The 21,245-nt window shown below is 37.0% G+C and overlaps 1 protein-coding gene across 2 annotated transcripts; it reads right to left on the reverse strand.

The window, feature by feature from the left end:
- Nucleotides 1-12: 12 nt before the first annotated feature.
- LOC118270801 (sideroflexin-1-3) lies at nucleotides 13-21,012 on the reverse strand. Of its 2 annotated transcripts, none has more exons than XM_035586581.2 (9): nucleotides 20,800-21,012; nucleotides 10,539-10,695; nucleotides 9,232-9,386; nucleotides 8,502-8,619; nucleotides 7,445-7,520; nucleotides 4,423-4,508; nucleotides 3,561-3,688; nucleotides 2,817-3,001; nucleotides 13-2,293 (listed from the first exon to the last, which is right to left on the reverse strand). In XM_035586581.2, the coding sequence occupies exons 2-9, from the start codon at nucleotides 10,682-10,684 to the stop codon at nucleotides 2,234-2,236; spliced, it is 954 nt and encodes a 317-aa protein (XP_035442474.2). In that variant the 5' UTR covers nucleotides 10,685-10,695; nucleotides 20,800-21,012; the 3' UTR covers nucleotides 13-2,233. The 2 variants fall into 2 exon arrangements, with proteins under 2 accessions (XP_035442474.2, XP_050553977.1); XM_050698020.1 differs by lacking the exon at nucleotides 20,800-21,012 and adding an exon at nucleotides 10,988-11,141.
- Nucleotides 21,013-21,245: the final 233 nt, after the last annotated feature.

Here is a 21,245-nt window from a genome sequence, read left to right on the forward strand (position 1 = left end):
AAACAAAAGAAAAACAATTTACGCAATTTTTATTAGGACATTTTTATGTACGTCTACCTACTTAATAACGATTGTATGTATTACATAATTATATAAAATTAATTTATAAACAATTATACAACTTTTATACCAACGAAGCGAGTCAGCAATAGCAATCATTTTAGGAACAATAAAAACACATTCATAATTGCTTTATTTATACAAAATAGAACTTTAAAATTATAATGAAAATTATTACGATTTTTAAATATATTATATCTAGAAGTCACAACATTATTGTCAGTGGTAGTCACGGGAATTGACATCACAATATAGGAATATATTATTACAATATAACATAATATATAACAATCATAATATATAGAATATCTTTGGAATGTTTACACATTATTGCTACCTTTATAACATACGTAAATCAGGAATAATATATCAAACAATAAATATTGAACATTTCTCTCCACTCTTATAATTTTTTTATCTATTTAATAACGTTTAAATAAGCTCAAGGAAATCCTACAACGGAACTCTCAGGCTCTTTGAATATGACCACGCTTTGAAACAAACTATTCTTTGAAATAAAAAAAATATATGAAAGTAAAGTAGGTATAAATATTTTTAATATTTTACTACAAAATCATATAATGTATAAAAAAAAACATTGTATAAAATATAAAATAAAAATATAAAACATCAAAATAAAATATAAAATATCAAAATTAAAATATATATAAAAAAACCAACAAGCCTACTGCTACAAACTGTTGGTAAAACAAGCTCGTGCAAGTTTTGTTCATAAAAAATGCACGATTATGCTATCGCAATATTAATGCTTTTTGGTTTTAATTTAAAGTAAAGGCTAAGCCGCACTACCATGGGGGCTTCGGAGCAGGTCTAATTAGAGGACTCGGTGCCCCATTGTAATAGTGTTGAGGGTGGTGACCAGGGTGGTGTTAGTGAGGTAAACATCCCACACCTCCCTAGTCTTTCCCCCCATAAAGCTGGGCCCTTTTGAATGTTTCTCCCCGTAATAAAAAAAAGGCTAAGCCGCACTGCAATATGCAGTACAGCAATACCCAAAAATTGTATAAAGGAAGAACAGACATAATATTTAATCTAAAAGGAACCAACCAAAGGAAGAGATTTCTAATCGTAGCACGCACGGTAATTGGTTTTACGGTTGCTCTTGCATAAAATTGGCCACGGAGTAATATCGTAGTGCGTCTAAAGCCTTACCAAAATAAAATAAACAAGTGGATATACATTTATCTTTTCACTCAAAACGCTTGTAGTCATAAACATTATCGTAACAATAGCATAATATGAACTGTTTTTCTGAAATACGCTCTTGAGACAAACTATCCTTGGAATGACCGTAATATCAATGAACTTAGACAGACCATTCTAGACAATTTGGTAGGCAACATTACGTAGAAAATTGTATAAAAAACTTAAATGCAACATTTCCCAAACTCACTTCTTTTTCGAAGGTATCAACGTTATTAGATGCAACTAATGTCTATAGACCTATAAAATTTGTCATTCAAAAACAAATCTAATGTTAATAACCTCTAGAATTGACATTTCTAAGTTGCAATGTTACGTTTACCTCTACGTTAAAGTACCTACGACCATTGGTTTTTAAATAAATGGAATGGTAACGCTGTGGGGAGATTCTATAACCTGGTCTAAGTAACGTAGCACGTAGGATTATGCTAGTAGCAAAAATAATGCATGACTTAAACAGAATAGCACAATCAATGTAATAGGATTGACATTGACAGGAAAATGTCAAAGCCTAGGTAGGTAATCTTATACATTGACATGATATGTCAAAGCCTAGGTAGGTAATCCTATACATTGACATTTCTATTGTAGGCGACCGTATATTGCGACTCCATTGTAGAACTAGCACTGAGAACTGAGCGGCATTTACCTAGCATAATAGGGTATTATAGTACTTTTATTATTTGGTGGGTATTGTAATGACATTTTTATTATAATTATAAAGTATTATTGTTTTTTTTTTAAATACATGGCTTGAACAGTAGGTACATTAATTACCCACTTTAAAACTAAGGGTTAAATGTGTGACATAATTTATCGCAAATAATGATTAGATTTTAACGATATAAAAACCTGTCTTCATGTCATCGACCCATAATGTCATTACAATAACCATCAGACAATACAAAGACCGTATACCTAAGGATCTATCTAGAGCTGCTTACAATCCTTACAAACCCTTGTTGTAGTACACTGTGTCCGTCTTTGGCGATAGTTGTAAAGCCCTTTCCTGTAACAAAGACAATTTTATTGTACACGTTATACTAGCTTCTGCCAGCGACTTCGCCTGCGTTTCCGTAGGATAAAAAGTACCATTTGCGTTATTCCAGACTATAATTTACCCTTGTGCCAAATTTCATCCCAATCCCTTCAGCTGTTTTGAGTAAACACAAAGTTACAAACTCTCATTTATAATTGATAATATAATTTATACGTAGGGCAGCGATGCATTATCGGCATGAAAGGGCCGGCTCGACCGGAGTGATACCACGGCTTCACCGAAAACCGACGTGAAACAACGCTTGCGTTGTGTTTCGGTGTGTGAGTGAGGTTACCGGAGGCCCAATTCCCCCTTCCCAATCCCCGATTCCCAAACAACCCTTAAATTCCTAACCCCCAAAAGGCCGGCAACGCACTTGTAACGCCTCTGGTGTTTCAAGTGTTCATGGGCGGCGGCAATTGCTTTCCATCAGGTTAGGTCTGCTCGTTTATTGACGTGTTCCATAAAAAAAGATATTAAAACAAGTTCCTACCTTTAAGTTACCCTCAAGACGGTTGATACTGATGTTTGCTTTCTGTTCGAAGAAGGCGCAGCCTAGAGGCGTGGCAAAGGTGACACAAAGACACACCAGCGACAACTGGAAGGGAACGATGGCCAACGAAGTCGCGGAGAACAGTTTCTTCTTAATCGCCGTCTGTGTTAAAATGGGCACCATCGCTGAAATTATAAAAAAACAGATCATGTCAATCAGGCTATACACACAGACTAATTTATGGATCTTCAGGGGAGTCGGGGGGTGTCTAAAATTGTTACAACGTCACGTCTTTTATCCCCGAAGGGGTAGGCAGTGTGCATATTGCACCAAGCAACATAGTAGGCTGAGGTGTACTTTACGGCACGTAATGCCGCTTTACAATGTACACCCACTTTTCACCATTTGTGTTATCAGTTCCATGTAATAGGGAGTGAGCTTATTGCCATAATATACTGGGCACAATTCCAGCCTCCGTGGTACCAATGAGAATTTTTCGAAAAGCCAAAAAATGCCCAGTACTACTTTGCCCGGCAGTCGCACTTACAACCACTCGACCAATGAGGCAGTCTGAAATTACAGAGCGCTTATATTATGTATTCTACGATACTCATTTGCTTTAAAGCTTTTTGTCTGCACATTTGGTCGCCGCTCCCAAACTTAAAGATAGATGTAATTTGGACTTATTTGGAACAAATTAATGACTAAATGCTCGTTTGAAAAATACAGTAAGTATAAACTAACTCATTCCAGGTAAAGCCATGCCCACTCTAGATATGCAGACTAGAAGGATGCCCGTCACCGCCGCGACCTTCGAGTCTCCTACCCTTTGGCCGTCCGGGGTGAACACCGGCGTACCGTTCATTATTTCACTGGAAAATAGAAAAATATTAAATGAATTGCATTTTTTTAGAGCCCCTGAAATTGGCTTTAGAATAAAAAACAATCTTTATAGTAAGTATTTCGAGAAAATCTATAAAGCATGGTAAATATCTGACTAAACTACTATAACAATGTTCAATGATGCGCCAATGATTGTGTTCATTCATACATCACTTGACAGCAAAGGATTATAGTCCCAATTGCACTAAAAACCCTCCCCTCCATAAGTGCCGGCAACGCACTTATTGGGGTGTGATCACCAAGGGATCCGTCTTTTCAAACCCTTGGGGGCACACCTAATAGCATAAGTAAGTATTTTAAATATTAGCTAGAGGGAAAGCAACGTAGGTACATAATAGAATAGCTAGATCATGTCCCATTTCAAACAAATCTGTTTGCTTTCCACACATAAAATAAGCATTGAAAATTGAAAGAAAATCCTATAATTTTATTGTAACTTTCGTGAGACAAACTAAATTAATTATTATGTTATCGGCTTACTCACGTGCTGAGCTGCTACTGCCAGTAGCAGCTCGTCAATCGCCGCGTCGTGTGTCGCGGAATGGTGCTCATGAATATGAGCCTCTATATGGCTTGAAACTAGTCGAGTTCCTCGTCATAACGTTACGTGAGTAAGCCGAAAACATAATAATTAATAAAGAAAATCCTATATTAGCCTATTTATAGACATAATCTTATATATAAATGTTTGGAATGAACTTACTTGCTCCTCATCATGGGGATATTGATGAAGTTAGCACCGCATACTGCTGCGAAGGGCACCAAACGCGCGTAGAGAGGGTTCATGCCCTATAAACAAAAATAAGAATCAATAGTAATTTGATGACTGGGGCTGTTCATCCAAAAGATGGGTGGACCACATCAGACGATAAAGAGGACAGGACTGGGTGCGAAAACGATTGAAAAGCCTGGAGGAAACTAAGCTTTTTTTTAAGACGGAGGGAATCCTTAAAAAAGCGCCCAGCTTTCAGGGGTAAAAGGATTTATACCTCACTAAAACCACCCAATGGTACCCTCAGCACTTGTAAGGGGCACCGGATCCTTTAATAGACCTGCTCCGGAGAGAGGAAATTATGCCTATGCTATGTCCATATATGTGATGCGCAATTTTAAGAGATTTTCGTGATTTTTTTGGTGATAGGCTCTTTGGTTTTTTACGTAATTAATATATTTATTTTAAACTTTATTAATTGGGTTTAACATGTTTTGGGGGAAAATCATCCAATGGCTTCTCCCGCTTCGGGCGAGGCGAGAGGGAGTGTCAGAATTTTACTGACTAAAAACCACCCCCTTCCTACTCCTGCTTTTTGAACAGAAGCCACGGTAAACTCGCTAGATAGTCCACAGTTCCGGATCAGATGGGACAAACCATTTCACTAGCACCTCCAGCCAATCATTAAGTACAAGAAAAGTTATTTACTTATTCTATTTTAACTGACCTCTACCAATGCCCTGACTAAAAATAGACGAAACAAACAACTAGGTATGTACACAGAATTATTTGAAATATGGGCGGGTTTTAACGTCACAATCAACATCAACACGACACAGTGCACAACATGTTTGTTCTAACATTATCATGTATACGTTAAGTGAACTTTAATGACATAATTATCACCGATAGCACTTAATAGTAAATCTGCTAAGCACGATCAGATAACTCGTTGTTACGTGTGTATTGAGTAACTTATAGGATAATCGTAGCTATTTATTATCTGCTAGGTGCTATAGTGGCACGCCCCTGCTTCTCACGTGTGTTAATCTTCTATAATATAAAAATTTGTCGGATTTTCCTTCTTGACTACAGAACTATAACTTCAGAACGCACGAACCGATTTCCGCGGATTGGCATTCATTGAAAAGGGGCCGGGTTCCGTGAGGTTTATAGCAAGAGGCAAAAATCAAGAGAAAAGCAGGAAAACAGGGATAATCATTGGTGGCGAAACAGAGTTTCTTATAGAATTAATAGTTCTACAGTTTTGTTATATTTATGTAGATATAATAATAAAAATCAGGGAAGATCCAATGGATACCTTGAATTAACCAAAAGGAATAACGCGTCAAAAGTCTTCTTCCTATCCCATAATGTGCGCATCAAAAGTTATTTCGGGCCACATCAGATTTTTTTTCTTAATACCGGTAATTTTTATCAAAATCTCTAATAAATCGTAGGAGGTCTTAAAATTTTCAACGAAACCTAATCTCTACTTATTTTTACCGACTTCACAAAAAGGAGGAGGTACTATGTTCGGCTGTTTGTATGTTTTTTTTTGTATGTTTGTTCATCGAATACTCCGTCAATTGTCGACGGATTTTCAAAATTATTTTTTTGTTCGAAAGTGGCAATGGGACCACCTCAGAACTATTTAAGTTCTGAGGTGGTCCCATTGCCACCAAGTTAGGATCTGATGATGGGATCTTAGAGAAATCGAGGGAACTCCTCAAATATTATAGGGATATATAGAGTTTTTGGTATATTCATCTAGAATTGAAGGATTTACAGTCAAAAAGTAACCTTTGAAGAGGTGGAACTGATGAAGAAGACCAGAAATGGCCAATGGAACTTCATACTCACATAGAAATCACAATAAAGTTAATTAAGTGACTGTGACAATACAAATAAATAAAGTAGTTATTGAGACAGAGAATTTTAACCGAAAAGTGTGAAATAAAATACTTTTTACAAACAAATAATACCGAGAAACACCGACTTCCGAAATTAAAGTTATTTTTAACTTTTTTAGTGAAGTCGGTTTATTTTTTTGTAAAAAGTATTTTATTAAGACATATTATTATTCTAAACATTACCATTATTTTTAATAAAATTATTATAATACCTAACAAAAAATATGGATTTGCATAAATATCTTAATAACATACATACATATTATTCTTATGAAAACAAAGTAGGTAAGAGTTAGGTAAGCCATCTACGTCTAATGGAATAATTTTAAACAAAATGTGTACCTACACTACCAGTCTAAATGTGCTCGCTGTTATAGCATTGGTAAGGCTCTCTTTAAGGCTTGAGATATAGGACGGGAAAAGTCATTGATTGATTTTCACCCCTTAATAAAAAAACAAACAACCAAACAAATATTTATACGGGGCCTTACTATTTAGATAGTACCAAGTTTCTGATATAAACAGTATCTTTACATAGTCTACTCTATGATAGCTGTTGTTTTTCCGAAACACACACACACACACACACACAAACCCGACACACCTCTATGACGTAGTTAGTAGGTATTAGATACACGACAAAACACCCGTGTTTACTTACCGCACCAAAATAAGTGATAAGTGGGAAAATCACGCGATACGTTGATAAAACGTGTGATAAATTACTGCGTGCGATATATTCATTGGCGAATCGAGATTGTATAACACTGATTTTTTGATAATAATAAAAAAATATATATTTTAAATATAATTTATATAAAATTATTCACTACATAGTATAAAACAAAGTTGCTGTTTCTGTCCCTATTTCCCTTTGTAAGCTTAAATCTTTAAAACTACGCAACGGATATTGATGCCGTTTTTTTTAATAGATAAAGTGATTCAAGAGGAAGGTTTATATGTATAATGCGTGCATAATATATCACCATTGCACCCATGCGTAGCTGGGGTGGATCGCTAGTTATGTATAAAATTCATTTATGTGCTCGTGGCCCAATAGTCTAGTCAATATTATTTAAAAGTGATCTACAAACACTCACCTTAACTTTGCTATTGAGGTACAAGGCAGTGCTGAGTGCACCACCACAAGCCGCGCAGTAAGACGCCATCAACTGCCTGCAACGAAAAACGCAAGCATTAACTATACAGTATACAAAAATAAAAAAGGTAACTTAAAAAACAAAAAAACCCGACTGCGTTTCTTTATAAGTAGGTAATATGAGAATGAAAAATCCCTAAAACAAGAAAGTCATCGTAAAATTGGAGCAGTCGGGACCCATTCTAAATATGAAGACTTTGTGGGGGCACATACGGCTGGCTTTCTAGAATAGGTCCCGACTCTCACAGTAAATACGAATCTAACGACACCTCTCAAGCCAAAATTCATCATGCCGTTTAGGCTGCAGAGCGTGCCAAACAATTATACAAACTTACTACACTACACATAATCAAAAAACATAACCCTCCTTCTGGCGCAGTCGGGTAAAAATCTTTAACGTCATGCCTTTTTTAACTGAAAAAGCATGCTAGGAGACCTATGCGTGCTATACTATTCATACTAATAAAAACCCAAAAAAATACTCGTGGGAGAGTAGCCTCAGCATGAATCGGCCGGCTCGACAAGAATGATACTACGGCCTTACCGGAAATCGGCGTGAAGCAACGTTTACGTTGCGCTTCGCCGTCTGAGTGAGGTTGCCTTAGGCCCATTTATTTTTATGGAATAAGACGGAAAACGAAGAGACGGATCACCTGATGTTAAGCAATCGTTGCCGCCCATGGACACTTGAAACACTAGAGGCACTACAAGTCCGTTGTCGACCTTTTGGGGGTTAGTAATTTAAGGATTGTTGTTAGGAATCGGGGATTGGGAAGATTAGGAACCCCTTCCTAATCTTGGTGATTGGGCCTCCGGTAACCTCACTTACACAACGAAACACAACGCAAGGGTTGTTTCACTTCGGTTTTCTGGGAGGTCATGGTATCACTCCAGTGGAGCCGACCCATTTGTGCCGAAGCATGGCTCTCCCACACTTTAATTTATTGTAATATCCTATTTTTATTTATAACGGTAACAAAATTACTAAATGTACTTACGGCGTAGATAAAACTGCGTCTCCGGATCGGTTAGTGTAGTTGACCAAAGCGTTAAACGTCTGATTGGCCCACTGCCAGAATATAATAGCTGGCTTTGTCTTGTAGAAAGTTATCATACCTGTGGGATACAAATAAATATTGTTTAGTTTCCCACTAGTCAAATTCAATATTTTTTTCAAAACGTCAAAAACGTAATGTAAACGTATGTTTACAATGAATTTTGTATGAAATAGTGCGTTATGACGTCATCAGTTTTTTACGTCAAAAAGCAGACTTATTTCAAGAAAAAATTGAAAAATAACTAGATGATCAAATCTATGAATGAAAGTGTGATTATTTTTGAATATTTTATTGTATTGAAAAGTCGAAATAATTTCTTTTTGACTGAGGAAACTACCCATTTATCATTATTATCCATAAGACGTCCACAGCTAGACATAGGCCACCCCAATAACTTTCTAATCGGCAAATTGGAAGCCACCTTCATCCATCGATTCCCTGCATCTTTCGTGATCATTATTTTGCGTGCCCACGCGCTTTTAAACCGTGATCTCCAAACCGATCTCCATGCTTGGTAGGCAAAAGTAACAGTATACCTAAGTATTAAAAAAAAAGGAAAAAAAGAAAAGAATTGGAAAGTCTAACGGATGACGGTAGTTTTTACAATGACGTAAAAAATCGGGGAGGTCTTATGTTCGAATGATTGTATTTTAAATACAAAGTTACTCACATCCAGTGATGAGTGTGTTCATAGGCGCCTGCGCAGACATGCGGCCAATTCTGATCATTTTCTCGCCTGTGTCGGGGTGGAACGCGCTGTCGTACAGGTATTTGGCAGCCCATAGTTTGTCTTCATTGTATCCGTTTGGCATAGACCTCGTTCTCCTGGATATTATCGATATAAATACGTTTTTATCCTACACTTTAATATAGAAACATTTATGGACTGACAGACAAAATTGAGTTTCAAATTAGACGACATTGAAATTAATGATTTTGCACGTCTACGCGTAATTTTCTGGTGTTTTAGTCTTATTATAGTTGGTCTCTAATTTTCTAAATTACGTTCTTAAGCAACCGAAACATAAGCTAAGTATACCCCCCTACCTAATTTTTTTCATGAAAAATTCATAAGCAAGCATGATGCAGGCAGTATGCATATAACATAATATTAACTTTTACTTTACTTAAGTTTAACCATCAATATTCTATCAGATAGAAATGTTTTTTCTGCTCTATAAGTAAATCAGTATACTTATTTATACAGCATGTTTAATAATATTAACATAAAATAAAACTCATTTGTTTATCTGCCTAAGTGTCATTGTGACCGTTTGATATTATTAAAACAAAGTTCAAGAATCATCGACGCGGGCGCACGATTGTTTTGCTAAACAAATATCATTAACACGACGTTATCTACTAGCTTTATGTTTTAAATAGAATAGTGTATTTACATACGATATCATATGCTATAGAAAGGACTGATTAAATAGTTAATGGATGTTATTAATGGTAAATTAGTCCCATGTTGGGCGGCAAAATGGTGTCAACAAATAACTTGGATTTTGAATTATGAACCTAATTATCATCTTTTAGAGAACACTTTGAAATATAAGCGATTGAAACTGTATTTTTCTGTACCTTGAAAACACTATTTTGGCAGTTAACTCTTCAATTCCCATGTCCAATCTAATGCATTTTTTTCATTTTTATTTTGATCACCTAGTTAATTAATAGTCGTATATATAAGAGGTATAAAAGAAAAAAAAGTAAGGTTGCAGGAGGGGTCCTGTTTTAGGGGGTTGTTGGGGGCAGTTGATGCGAGATGACAGATAAAAAAAATTAAGTAATTATCAGTGGCATTACCACTATAATGCCAGAATTAGAAAAAAATATTAACTAGTGGTTAAAAATCACTTTTAAAGTTCTGTCCCCTCCAGGTGACACTGGGAATTAAAGAGTCCTTTGGAGCTCCCTTGGTCTCTTTATATGTGCTTATGTTTAATAAGTAAAGTTGTGAAATAGAGGTCTTACCTGTACTCATCCACGACTCTCTTCGCTTCATTGAGTGACTTCTCTGACGCAAAAGCGTTTAATGGGTTGGTGAGAAGTATAAAGTGTTTGGCGCGACCCCAATACGTCTTCTGGTCATACTTGGGCTCATCCAAGTTTATCGACATTTTGGATTATTCTGGAACAAAAGTTAATGTTAATGATGTTACGTATTTTAATAATTGGAAGACTAAATTAAAGATAAATTTATAGATCTTAGATAGAACGTAGGCTAATGTAAGGAACTCAAGAACTGAACTATTACGGGCCGATCACAAGATGGGATCACATGACATCAATACATTAGATATTTAGATATTCTTTCCATCAGACACGATGCCAGGTTTTAATTTAGGGTTCATTGCTAAGAAATAGTTTATAAAATCAATAGTGACGTATACCGAAAATCATATTCGGAGCTACGGACTTACCGGGGCTCTGGTTCGAAAAGCGGGAGTAGGAACGGAGTGGTTTTTAGTCAGTAAGAGTCTGACACTCCCTCTCGTCTCGCCCAAGGCGGGAGAAGTCATTGGATGACTTTCCACACTCAAAAAAATAAAATAAAAAAGAAATACGGAAAATTATTCGCAGTATGCCAATAAAACTGCCCCCTTTTCCTATCTAAAGAACGGCGTAAATTATCATATGAAAGAAACCAAATCATAATGTACCCATTATTGTTAGCGAGATAAATGTGCGTTACATTAATGTAATATTCATGTGTCGGAGCACACTTATCTCAATCACACGGTTGCTTAACAATTAAAAATGTTTGTTTGACTCAAGATAAGGCTGGTACCTAATTAGATAATTTTACATACTCGCTGAACGCAAAGACGTATTATTGCTATCGCTCAAACAATTCCAAGGGCATTAATATATTGTGATACATCGTTATTTATGACTGAGGGAAAATAAATATTAGAATCATTGTTTTATAATAATATTATTATTCGTATTTTCTGATCCGGACATCTAAATCTCGGATTACTCGGGTCCAACGTACCTATACATACTTAAATAATAAGTTATCTATATTAATATAGGTACAATATCATTGGTATATTGTTTATTTGAATTTCTAAATAAATGAATGTAAGTACCTATAATCACTACCACCCTACAATCTTAACCAAAGCCCTTTCAGAATTAAAGTTCTTGTTCTTTTTTATACCAATTCATTACCAAATGATGTTGTATTATGTATTACAAAACATTGTTCTTATTGTGGAGGACATTTTACCGGAGGTTACCGGAGGTCTAAATACCCAATTCCCCAACAACCCTTGTATTCCCAACCCCCAAAAGGCCGACAAAGCGCCTGTAACGACTCTAGTGTTTCGGGTGTCGTTGCGCGGTGGCGATTGCTTACCATCAGGTAATCCGCGTGATCGTTCAACTCAAACTCAAACTCAAACTCAAAATATTTATTTGCACGTTAAGGTAGGTATTACAGGTCTTAATTTAAATGTTAAGTACATCTTAACTGCCTTTTTCAGGCGTTGCAAATTTGAGGGCTAACTTATCCTAGATTACATTTCCTTAACCTAGGACTTAATACAAACTTAAAAGTAGTGTTAATTTCTTATGTATTGTAGTATATTATGTAGTGAGCATGTATATATAGTAGTATGTATATCTGATATGTAGTGAGTATATGTATATATATATATATATACAGGGTGACTTTGAATTCGACGTATTCCTCTCGGGAGGTGATAGTACAACTAATTTCCTACAAAAATAGCCCTGAGGTCCTTGGGCGGAAAGTGGCTAGTTTCTGAGATATTCAACATTTTTGGTTTTGGTAAAAATATCCCGAATGGAGTACAAAAACATCAATAAATAAAAAAATACTGGTTGGATTTTAGTTATTTTAGTTTTAATCAGTTGCCAATACATCAGTTATCATTTATAAATACTAATAATGGCAGAAATATCATTCGTTTTAAAATAGTAAGTAATTTCCTATGAATTTTTGTTTTGTTTCACTAATTTGGTCAATAGATAACTGGATTTATTTCGAAAAAAATATATGACACTAAGCGTACAAACTATTAGAAAAACTTCCTTGGTTTATTAGCTACCCAGAAACGTAAAATTATTTACAATATTCCCAAAAACAAATGAATTAATTGATGATAAGTAGAGCGTAAAGAGAAAAGCGCAATATCAAAAACATCTTAATTTGCAAAATTTTGTTCAAAATCATCTTCCCTACGACGAATACATGCCCGAACACACTTCCTTATCCCTATGACGTTCACTCTTGGGCTGAATATCTGTTTATTTCGTCACTATGTTTTGGAGAAGAATTTCGATGCTCGGCCAATTCCCTCTGCATAAACAAGGGACTTCATGTAAAAATCAACCAGCGTTAGATTTTGGACACCGCGCTTGCCATGTAGTTGGACCCCCATGCCAATATAACGCCTGGGAACCAAGGTATCCAACCATTGCCCCACAGTAGTTCGATAGTGCGCTGGATAAACTATCACAATATCCATTATTAGCCACAAAAAAGTCAACAAAATCCGAAACCATTGTTAGCGCATCGCGGTTTTAATTCAAATGTTTGCTGGGGTATCATAAATAATTATTTGATTGGACCCTACTTTTCATCCAACAATTAAAATGGTGAGAATTATGAAAAAAAATTAAGAAATGTGCTAGGGTCATTGTTTTAAATTTGAATTTAGAAACAAGATGAATGAACTTATTCTACTTATTGAATTAATTTATTAATTTGATTGACGAATTTATTGTGCATTATCGAACTACTGTGGGGCAATGGTCGAAAACATTGATTCTCAGGCATTGGATTAGTAGGGCGGTCCAACAACATGGCATGCACAGTGACCAGAACCTAAGCCGGTTGATTTTTACATGAAATCTCTTGTTTATACAGAAGGAATTGGCCGTGTATCGTAATTCTTCTCCGAAACATATTTGAAGATAATTACGAAATAAACAGATATTCAGCCCAAGAGTGAACGTCATAGGGATAAGGAAGTGTGTTCGGGCATGTATTCGTCGTAGGGAAGATGATTTTGAACAAAATTTTGCAAATTAAGATGTTTTTGATATTGCGCTTTTCTCTTTACGCTCTACTTATCATCAATTAATTCATTTGTTTTTGGGAATATTGTAAATAATTTTACGTTTCTGGGTAGCTAATAAACCAAGGAAGTTTTTCTAATAGTTTGTACGCTTAGTGTCATATATTTTTTTCGAAATAAATCCAGTTATCTATTGACCAAATTAGTGAAACAAAACAAAAATTCATAGGAAATTACTTACTATTTTAAAACGAATGATATTTCTGCCATTATTAGTATTTATAAATGATAACTGATGTATTGGCAACTGATTAAAACTAAAATAACTAAAATCCAACCAGTATTTTTTTATTTATTGATGTTTTTGTACTCCATTCGGGATATTTTTACCAAAACCAAAAATGTTGAATATCTCAGAAACTAGCCACTTTCCGCCCAAGGACCTCAGGGCTATTTTTGTAGGAAATTAGTTGTACTATCACCTCCCGAGAGAAATACGTCGAATTCAAAGTCACCCTGTATAATAGTAGTATGTAAATCTTATAATATGTTATGTGGGTTAGTGAAAAATAGGTGGGTAGTATTTATTTATAACTAGCTTCCGCCCGCGACTCCGTCCGCGCGGATGTCCATCTTCGCGTGGATGTTTTATTTCTCCATTTTGAGTAACTCTGACAATGACATCTTATAAATAGGTATCTATTGAACCCAAATACGGCTAGGCCCATAATAATTAAAGAGATCCTTCTATTGAGCTACTGCTGTTGAGCTCGCGTTCTGTAGTATAAAACTGAAAAATTTAGTTTTTTTCACGTATTTTTCCAGGATAAAAGGTACTCATTTTATGCCCAGGGTAATAAGGTATACCAAGTTTCATCAAAATCGAACCGTTAGTTTTCACGTGATGTGATGCCTGATTATACAGACAGACAAAAAGAATTACATATTTGGGTTGGTATCGATCCAGTAACACCCCCCTGCTATTTATTTTTTCAATATTTTCAATGTACAGAATTGACTTTTCTACAGATTTATTCATCATCATCATCATCATCAGCCGAGAGACGTCCACTGCTGAACAAAGGCCTCCCCCTTGGTCCTCCACGTAGAACGACAAGCCGCCACCTGCATCCACTGGCTCCCCGCCACTCTGACGATGTCGTCGGTCCACCTAGTGGGAGGTCTGCCCACGCTGCGTCTTCCGGTCCGCGGTCGCCACTCAGTCACCTTCCTGGCCCAGCGGCCATCAGTCCTCCGAGCGACGTGGCCTGCCCATTGCCACTTCAGCCTGCATATTTTGAGAGCTATGTCTGTAACTCTTGTTCTTTGGCGAATTTCCATATTTCGGATTTTGTCGCGCAAAGATACTCCGAGCATAGCTCTCTCCATCGCGCGCTGGGCGACTCTGAGCCTTTCTAAAAGGCCAGCAGTTAGGGACCATGTCTCGGTACCGTACGTCATCACTGGCAACACACACTGGTTGTACATCCTGGTCTTCAGACACTGCGGGATTTTTGACGAGAAGACTTCATGCAACTTCCCAAATGCTGCCCATCCGAGTTGGATTCTTCGAGCGACCTCTTTCTCGAAGTTGGACCTACCTAGCTGGATGATCTGACCCAGGTATGTGTAGTGGTCTACAACTTCGAGTATATCGTTCCCAACGACAACCGGTATAGGTGCAACATGGACATTTGACATGATTTTCGTCTTGTCCATGTTCATTTTAAGGCCCACCTGTTGGGAAACGGTATTGAGGTCGCTGAGCATGGTGTTCAGCTCTTCCAGCGACTCTGCCATTACGACTATGTCATCGGCGAAACGGAGATGAGTGATGTATTCGCCATTAATGTTGATGCCGCGTCCGCTCCAGTCCAAGAGCTTAAAAACGTCCTCCAGTGCGTTCGTGAACAGTTTCGGAGATATAACGTCTCCCTGTCTCACGCCCTTCCGCAACTGGATTGGCCTCGTAGTCTCTTCCTGGAGTCGGATGCGCATGGTGGCGTTGTTATACAAACACTTCAAAACCTCGATGTATCTATAGTCGATGTGGCACCGCTGGAGAGACTGCAGCACCGCCCAGGTTTCGATTGAATCGAAGGCTTTCTCATAGTCCACAAACGCCAAGCATAGTGGCAAGTTATACTCCTCGGTCTTCTGTATAATCTGCCGCAGCGTATGAATGTGGTCTATGGTACTGAAACCTTTTCGGAATCCGGCTTGTTCGGGAGGCTGGAAGTCATCAAGCCTGCGTTCGAGACGGTTCGTGATGACCCTCGAAAACAGCTTATACACATGGCTCAGAAGTGAGATAGGTCTGTAGTTCTTTAGCAGACAGTTGTCGCCTTTTTTAAAGAACAGAACCACCACACTCCGTTGCCATGCTACCGGCGTGGTTCCCTCGAGTATGACGGAATTGAATAGCTTCTGGAGGACTAAAAGTATCGGTTTTCCACCCGCTCGCAGAAGTTCCGACGTGATTCCGTCATCGCCCGGCGCCTTGTTGTTTTTAAGCTGTTTGAGAGCCATCCTAATCTCGTACAGGCTGATGTCTGGGATATCCTCAGTGTAGTGCCGCGTCAGTTTAGCTCTTGGGTCCCGAGCTGTACCGACGATGGGTTGCCGTGTTGAGGTGTATAACTGTCCGTAAAACCTCTCGAGCTCTCCGAGGATCTCGGACTTCGTCGAGATGACGCTGCCATCCTCGGTCTTCAGCCTCGTCATTTGGCTTTGCCCAACAGACGAATTCTTTGCGAAGACTTTTGAGCCCTTGTTTCGCTCAATTAAGTCTCTGACTCTTGCGGCGTTATAGGCCCGCAGGTCACGTCGCATGTATTTCGAGATTCGTCTATTGAGCTTGCCGTATTCAGACATATCGTCTGAAGACTGCAGCCTCATCTCGCTACGATCCTTAAGAAGTTTTAAGGTTCCGTCGGAGAGCTTTTGGGGCCTGTTTCGGCGGGGGTCTTGAAGAAGTCTGACCCCACTGCTCGGACAGTTTCCACCAACCCATTATTTATCTCGTCCACGTTTCCACAATCAGCTAGACACTGGAAGCGATTTTGCAGTTGGAGTTGGAACTGCTCGGGGTTTTGGATCTGGGCACGTCCAGGGCGGAGCGTGGACTTCACCAGGCGTGACCGCTCTAGTTTTACATTGATGTTCAGTGTGCCCCTGACAATACGGTGATCGCTACCGGTTTTCACCTTCGCTATCACAGAGACATCACTGAATATACGTCTTTCGGTCGCCATGATGAAGTCGATCTCATTTTTGGTAGAACCATCAGGGCTTATCCATGTCCACTTCTTGGCCGGTCGCTTCTGGAAGAAGGAGTTCATCAAATAGAGTCTCTCCCTCTCCATAAAGTCGACCAGCCGCTGGCCCCTATGGTTTCGCTGCCCATATCCAAATGGCCCTATTCTCAACTCATCGCTATTCCGTGTGCCCACCTTTGCATTGAAATCCCCCATCACAACGGTGAAGTGTGTTTCGGAGGAGTGTATGGCTTTTGAAATTTCCTCATACAGAGCCTCTACTTCGTCGTCACAATGTGTCGAGGTCGGCGCATATACCTGTATGACCTTCAGCGAATACCGGTTAGATATTCTGAGTATAAGGTACGCTACCCTGTTCGACACACTGTCGACCTCACACACGTTGTTGACGAGAGACTTGCGGACGAGAAATTCGACACCACCCTGGGATTTACGGTCTCCTTCCCGGAAGAAGAGCAAGTTGCCGGAATCTAGGATTATCGTATCCTGACCCTCTCTTCGGATTTCAGATAGTCCCAAGATGTCCCACCGCATTTTGCTCAATTCTTCCTCCAGCTCGACAATCTTCTCATCAGTCCGCAGTGTGCGGATGTTGTGCGTTGCCAGGGCCAAAGTTCGTCGGGGGTGGTAGCGCTTTCTCTGCCGGGGATTCTTAGCACCCCTGCTCCGCCGTTACCTGATCCGCTACCTAGATCAGGAATAGCGGAGCTGCCGGGGACTGGGGGCCGTGTAATTTTGTTGTCGCTCATAGTGAAAGGGGGGGTTGCCATAATCCCCACGCTTGGCAGGCGGCTTGGGGATCGCAGTTAGGTCACCGATAAATTTTGAGAATGCTGCTGCCCATTCCTCGGTGGCTGGTCGCAGTTTTAGGACGTACCCGGGTCCCAGATTTATTACATGTAGGTATAGATATAAATTCATTTAGGTTGGATACCTACTTACTATTCCGCCGCAAACGAACGTTATTACTTATACTAAATTTGTTAACTTTCGCTTAATCCCGGAAATATCGAATTCAGTATTTACGCACGATGGCTTATTATCGTAATTCATGTGATGTTTCTGTACCGATTTCTATGATTATTTTTTTAATATTAAATAGGTAATAATGTTAACATTTTTAATTAGGGATGAATGAGAGTGTTATAAACGTAAAAGTAGACAAATATAATCAGAAAGCTCCGAACTGCTAAGCTATCGGGAGTTATACGTGTTATTGTGAGTCAACCATAAGAGATAGACATTTGCTGTCATGGAATATTTTTTAAACAATTTTAAGGAGAACATTTCCGTCATACATTATTTCTGTGTAGCTTTAACCATTAAGGCTGCACACGCGACGGAAACTTAAAAAATGGAGTAAGTTCTCCTGTTTTCCCAACACTTCCCTTCACTGCTTTGCTTCTATTAATCGTAGCGTGATGAAAAGTATACTATAACCTGCCCAGGAGTATGAAGAACAATTGTACCAAGTTTCGTTGAAATCTGTCGAGTGGTTTTTATTTCTATAAAGAACATACAGACAGACAGACAGACAGACAGACAGACAGACAGACAGACAGACAAAAATTTTTCTGATTGCATTTTTGGCGTCAGTATCGATCACTAATCACCCGCTGATAGTTATTTTGGAAATATATTTCATGTACAGAATTGACCTCTCTACAGATTTATTATAAGTATAGATTATAGGTGTAAGCGGTTATGTATGGGTGTATTATGTTATTATGTTGGCATTTAATTTTGGCATTTAATTTTGTTGTTCTGTTTTTCTTCGAAGAATTCTTTTATTGAGTAGAAGCATTTTTGTATCAGGATTTTTTTAATTTTCTGGTAAATATTGTTTCTTTGGTTTCATTTTGTAGATCTTTAGGTAATTTATTAAATATCTTGACTGCCATGTAGTAGGGACTTTGGTTGAGCATTTTAATTCTAGATGGTGGTAGGTACAGTCTGTTTTTATGTCGGGTATTTACATTGTGGGTGTCTTCTACTTTTGTGAAACTATTTTTGTTTTTAAATACAAACTTACATATGTCATAGATATATATGGATGGAAGTGTTAGCAGATTGTATTTGATGAAATAGGGCCTGCAGCTATCTTGGTTATTTATTTGGGCTATGATTCGTACGCATTTTTTTTGTAATATAAATAGGTCGTGAATATTTACACTATCTCCCCATAACATAATGCCGTATCTCAACCAGGAGTACGCATATGCGAAGTAAGCTGATAGTGCTGTTTCAACATTAGTACTGCATTTAATTTGGAAAAGAGCGTATGTGAATTTGGATAGTTTTGATTTTATATGTTCTATGTGGGTTTTCCAATTTATATGGGTGTCTATGTTTATGCCGAGTAGGTTAAATGTGTCTACGTTTTGCAGTGTTGTATTTCTAAATGAAGTGTTTATTGTAAGGGGAGGAGTTTTATAAGATCTGAATTGTATTGTTTTTGTTTTTGTGTAATTTATCTCTAAGTTGTGATCATCAAGCCAACGTGTTACTGATTCTAAGGTTTCTTGTAAAATAGGTGTGGGTAATTCTAATTTGTCATATTTTATTAAAATGGATATGTCATCTGCAAACAATACTGGTAGGGTTAGGTCTTTATTTAGAATTTTTGGTAGATCATTGATGTATAATAGAAATAGTATACATCCCAGGACACTACCTTGTGGTATTGAGCATGTTATTTTTATTTCTTGCGATCGGATTGTTTTTATTTCATTTGTTTTTGTGTCGTAATTTTCTATTTGAACAATTTGGGATCTGTTTTGTAAGTAAGATTTAAACCACGAGTGGGCCGGGCCACGTTTACCGGCTTATACAAAAAAAAACTTTTGTTCAAACGTAGGTATTATAATACTTATATTTTGTCTCAAATAAAGAGAAAACTTCACTAAAAATAGCTAACTTATTTAACTTATTTTAATACTTAGGTGTTGGAAACTTGTGGTTTAAGATCGAAGACGTGACGCAATCACTGCCGCGATTCTTTAATTCTATCTACTAATAAAGGCGGAAAGTATTAGAAAAGGTGTGGTAAAAGAAGGTTAGTTAACGGGCATGGTAAAGCCATAAAAATCTTGGTTATCACATCGATATCACGACAATATTATAAATGGTGATAGTACAAATCACTGCAGATAATTTACTATCAAAATTGTACCTACATGGATAAAAAATTACGTTTTTTTTTGTAAACTAATAAATTGCCTACCTACTTGTAAATTAATTGAGTAGGTACCTATACCATATGCTTATTTAAAAACATAATTAATTAAGTCCATTTGATGACTTTAATATTAATTAAAGGAATTTAAATAAGGAACACACTACATATATTTGTACCACAGAATCATAGACTGCTTTTATTTTATTACATAGTTGACGTTGTCAAAAAAACAAAAATATATGGAATGCCAAATTTAAAATTATTTCATCACCATTTACCTTTCTTTCAAGTTAAGCAAATGTAAATGTCCGGCAAATTTCACTTGAATAAAATTACCATTTACAAAATTTGCACATGTTAATTGCAAATGAATTTTATTCATTAAAATGTTCAATCAAATTCGGGGTGAACGTTTTTACTCTTTTGTATGCTAAATCGTAAAACTGATACCGAAATTAACACAACTATACATTTTATAAATTATAAGACTGACCTACGACTTCTTATCGGTATTTTAAAAGGACTCTTTAAATAAAATAATATAATCATTGTTTGTTACGTATTACGTATTGATCAATAATGTTATCAAATCATTTTATCTTAAGGTTTTAACCTTACTTCTTGATCAAATTTGTAGGCACAATATTAAAATAATGTAATAATTAATTATACATGACACGTTTACATATTTTTTTCAATAAATTCGTGTTTTCATTAAAATCACTTACCTTTTTCACACCTCTTTCTTTTCGCTTTAAGCGGAAAATTTATATTAATATAAAATTCACTTTATTTAAATGTTTACAAAATTATTTTAGTTTACTATGAGGTAGTCACATGCATTCTGTAACACTTTAAAACCAAAAAACACTAATTTTTACGACGCTGTGTTCAAATGTTGCGCCGTGACAACCACTTGAATGGTGACGTAAAAATCAATCCGCTCGCACTTGGCATTGATTCGATAATTTCAGCGGGTGTTGCCAATACCTTTTCAATTAGCTACCATGTATACTTTTTGAATATTTATTACGATCAGTTTTTAATTGTTCTTGCTTTTAATGACTCGTGACTGATGTGACTCGTGATTTTTTTATATTTCAGAATTTATTTAGCTATATTATAATTATTTTTTTATTAATTTTACGCCTATCGATTAAATACCATTGATAAA

Source organism: Spodoptera frugiperda, chromosome 13, assembly GCF_023101765.2.
Source record: "Spodoptera frugiperda isolate SF20-4 chromosome 13, AGI-APGP_CSIRO_Sfru_2.0, whole genome shotgun sequence".
NCBI lineage: Eukaryota > Metazoa > Arthropoda > Insecta > Lepidoptera > Noctuidae > Spodoptera > Spodoptera frugiperda.

Excerpts from the sequence above, each read along its gene's own strand:
- LOC118270801 (XM_035586581.2), bottom strand. The coding sequence starts at position 10,684 with ATGTCGATAAACTTGGATGAGCCCAAGTATGACCAGAAGACGTATTGG. Across the intron at positions 8,620-9,231 it reads GAACACACTCATCACTGGAT|GTATGATAACTTTCTACAAG; the intron begins GTGAGTAACTTT and ends TGTATCCCACAG. Across the intron at positions 4,509-7,444 it reads ACCTCAATAGCAAAGTTAAG|GGCATGAACCCTCTCTACGC; the intron begins GTGAGTGTTTGT and ends TTTTGTTTATAG.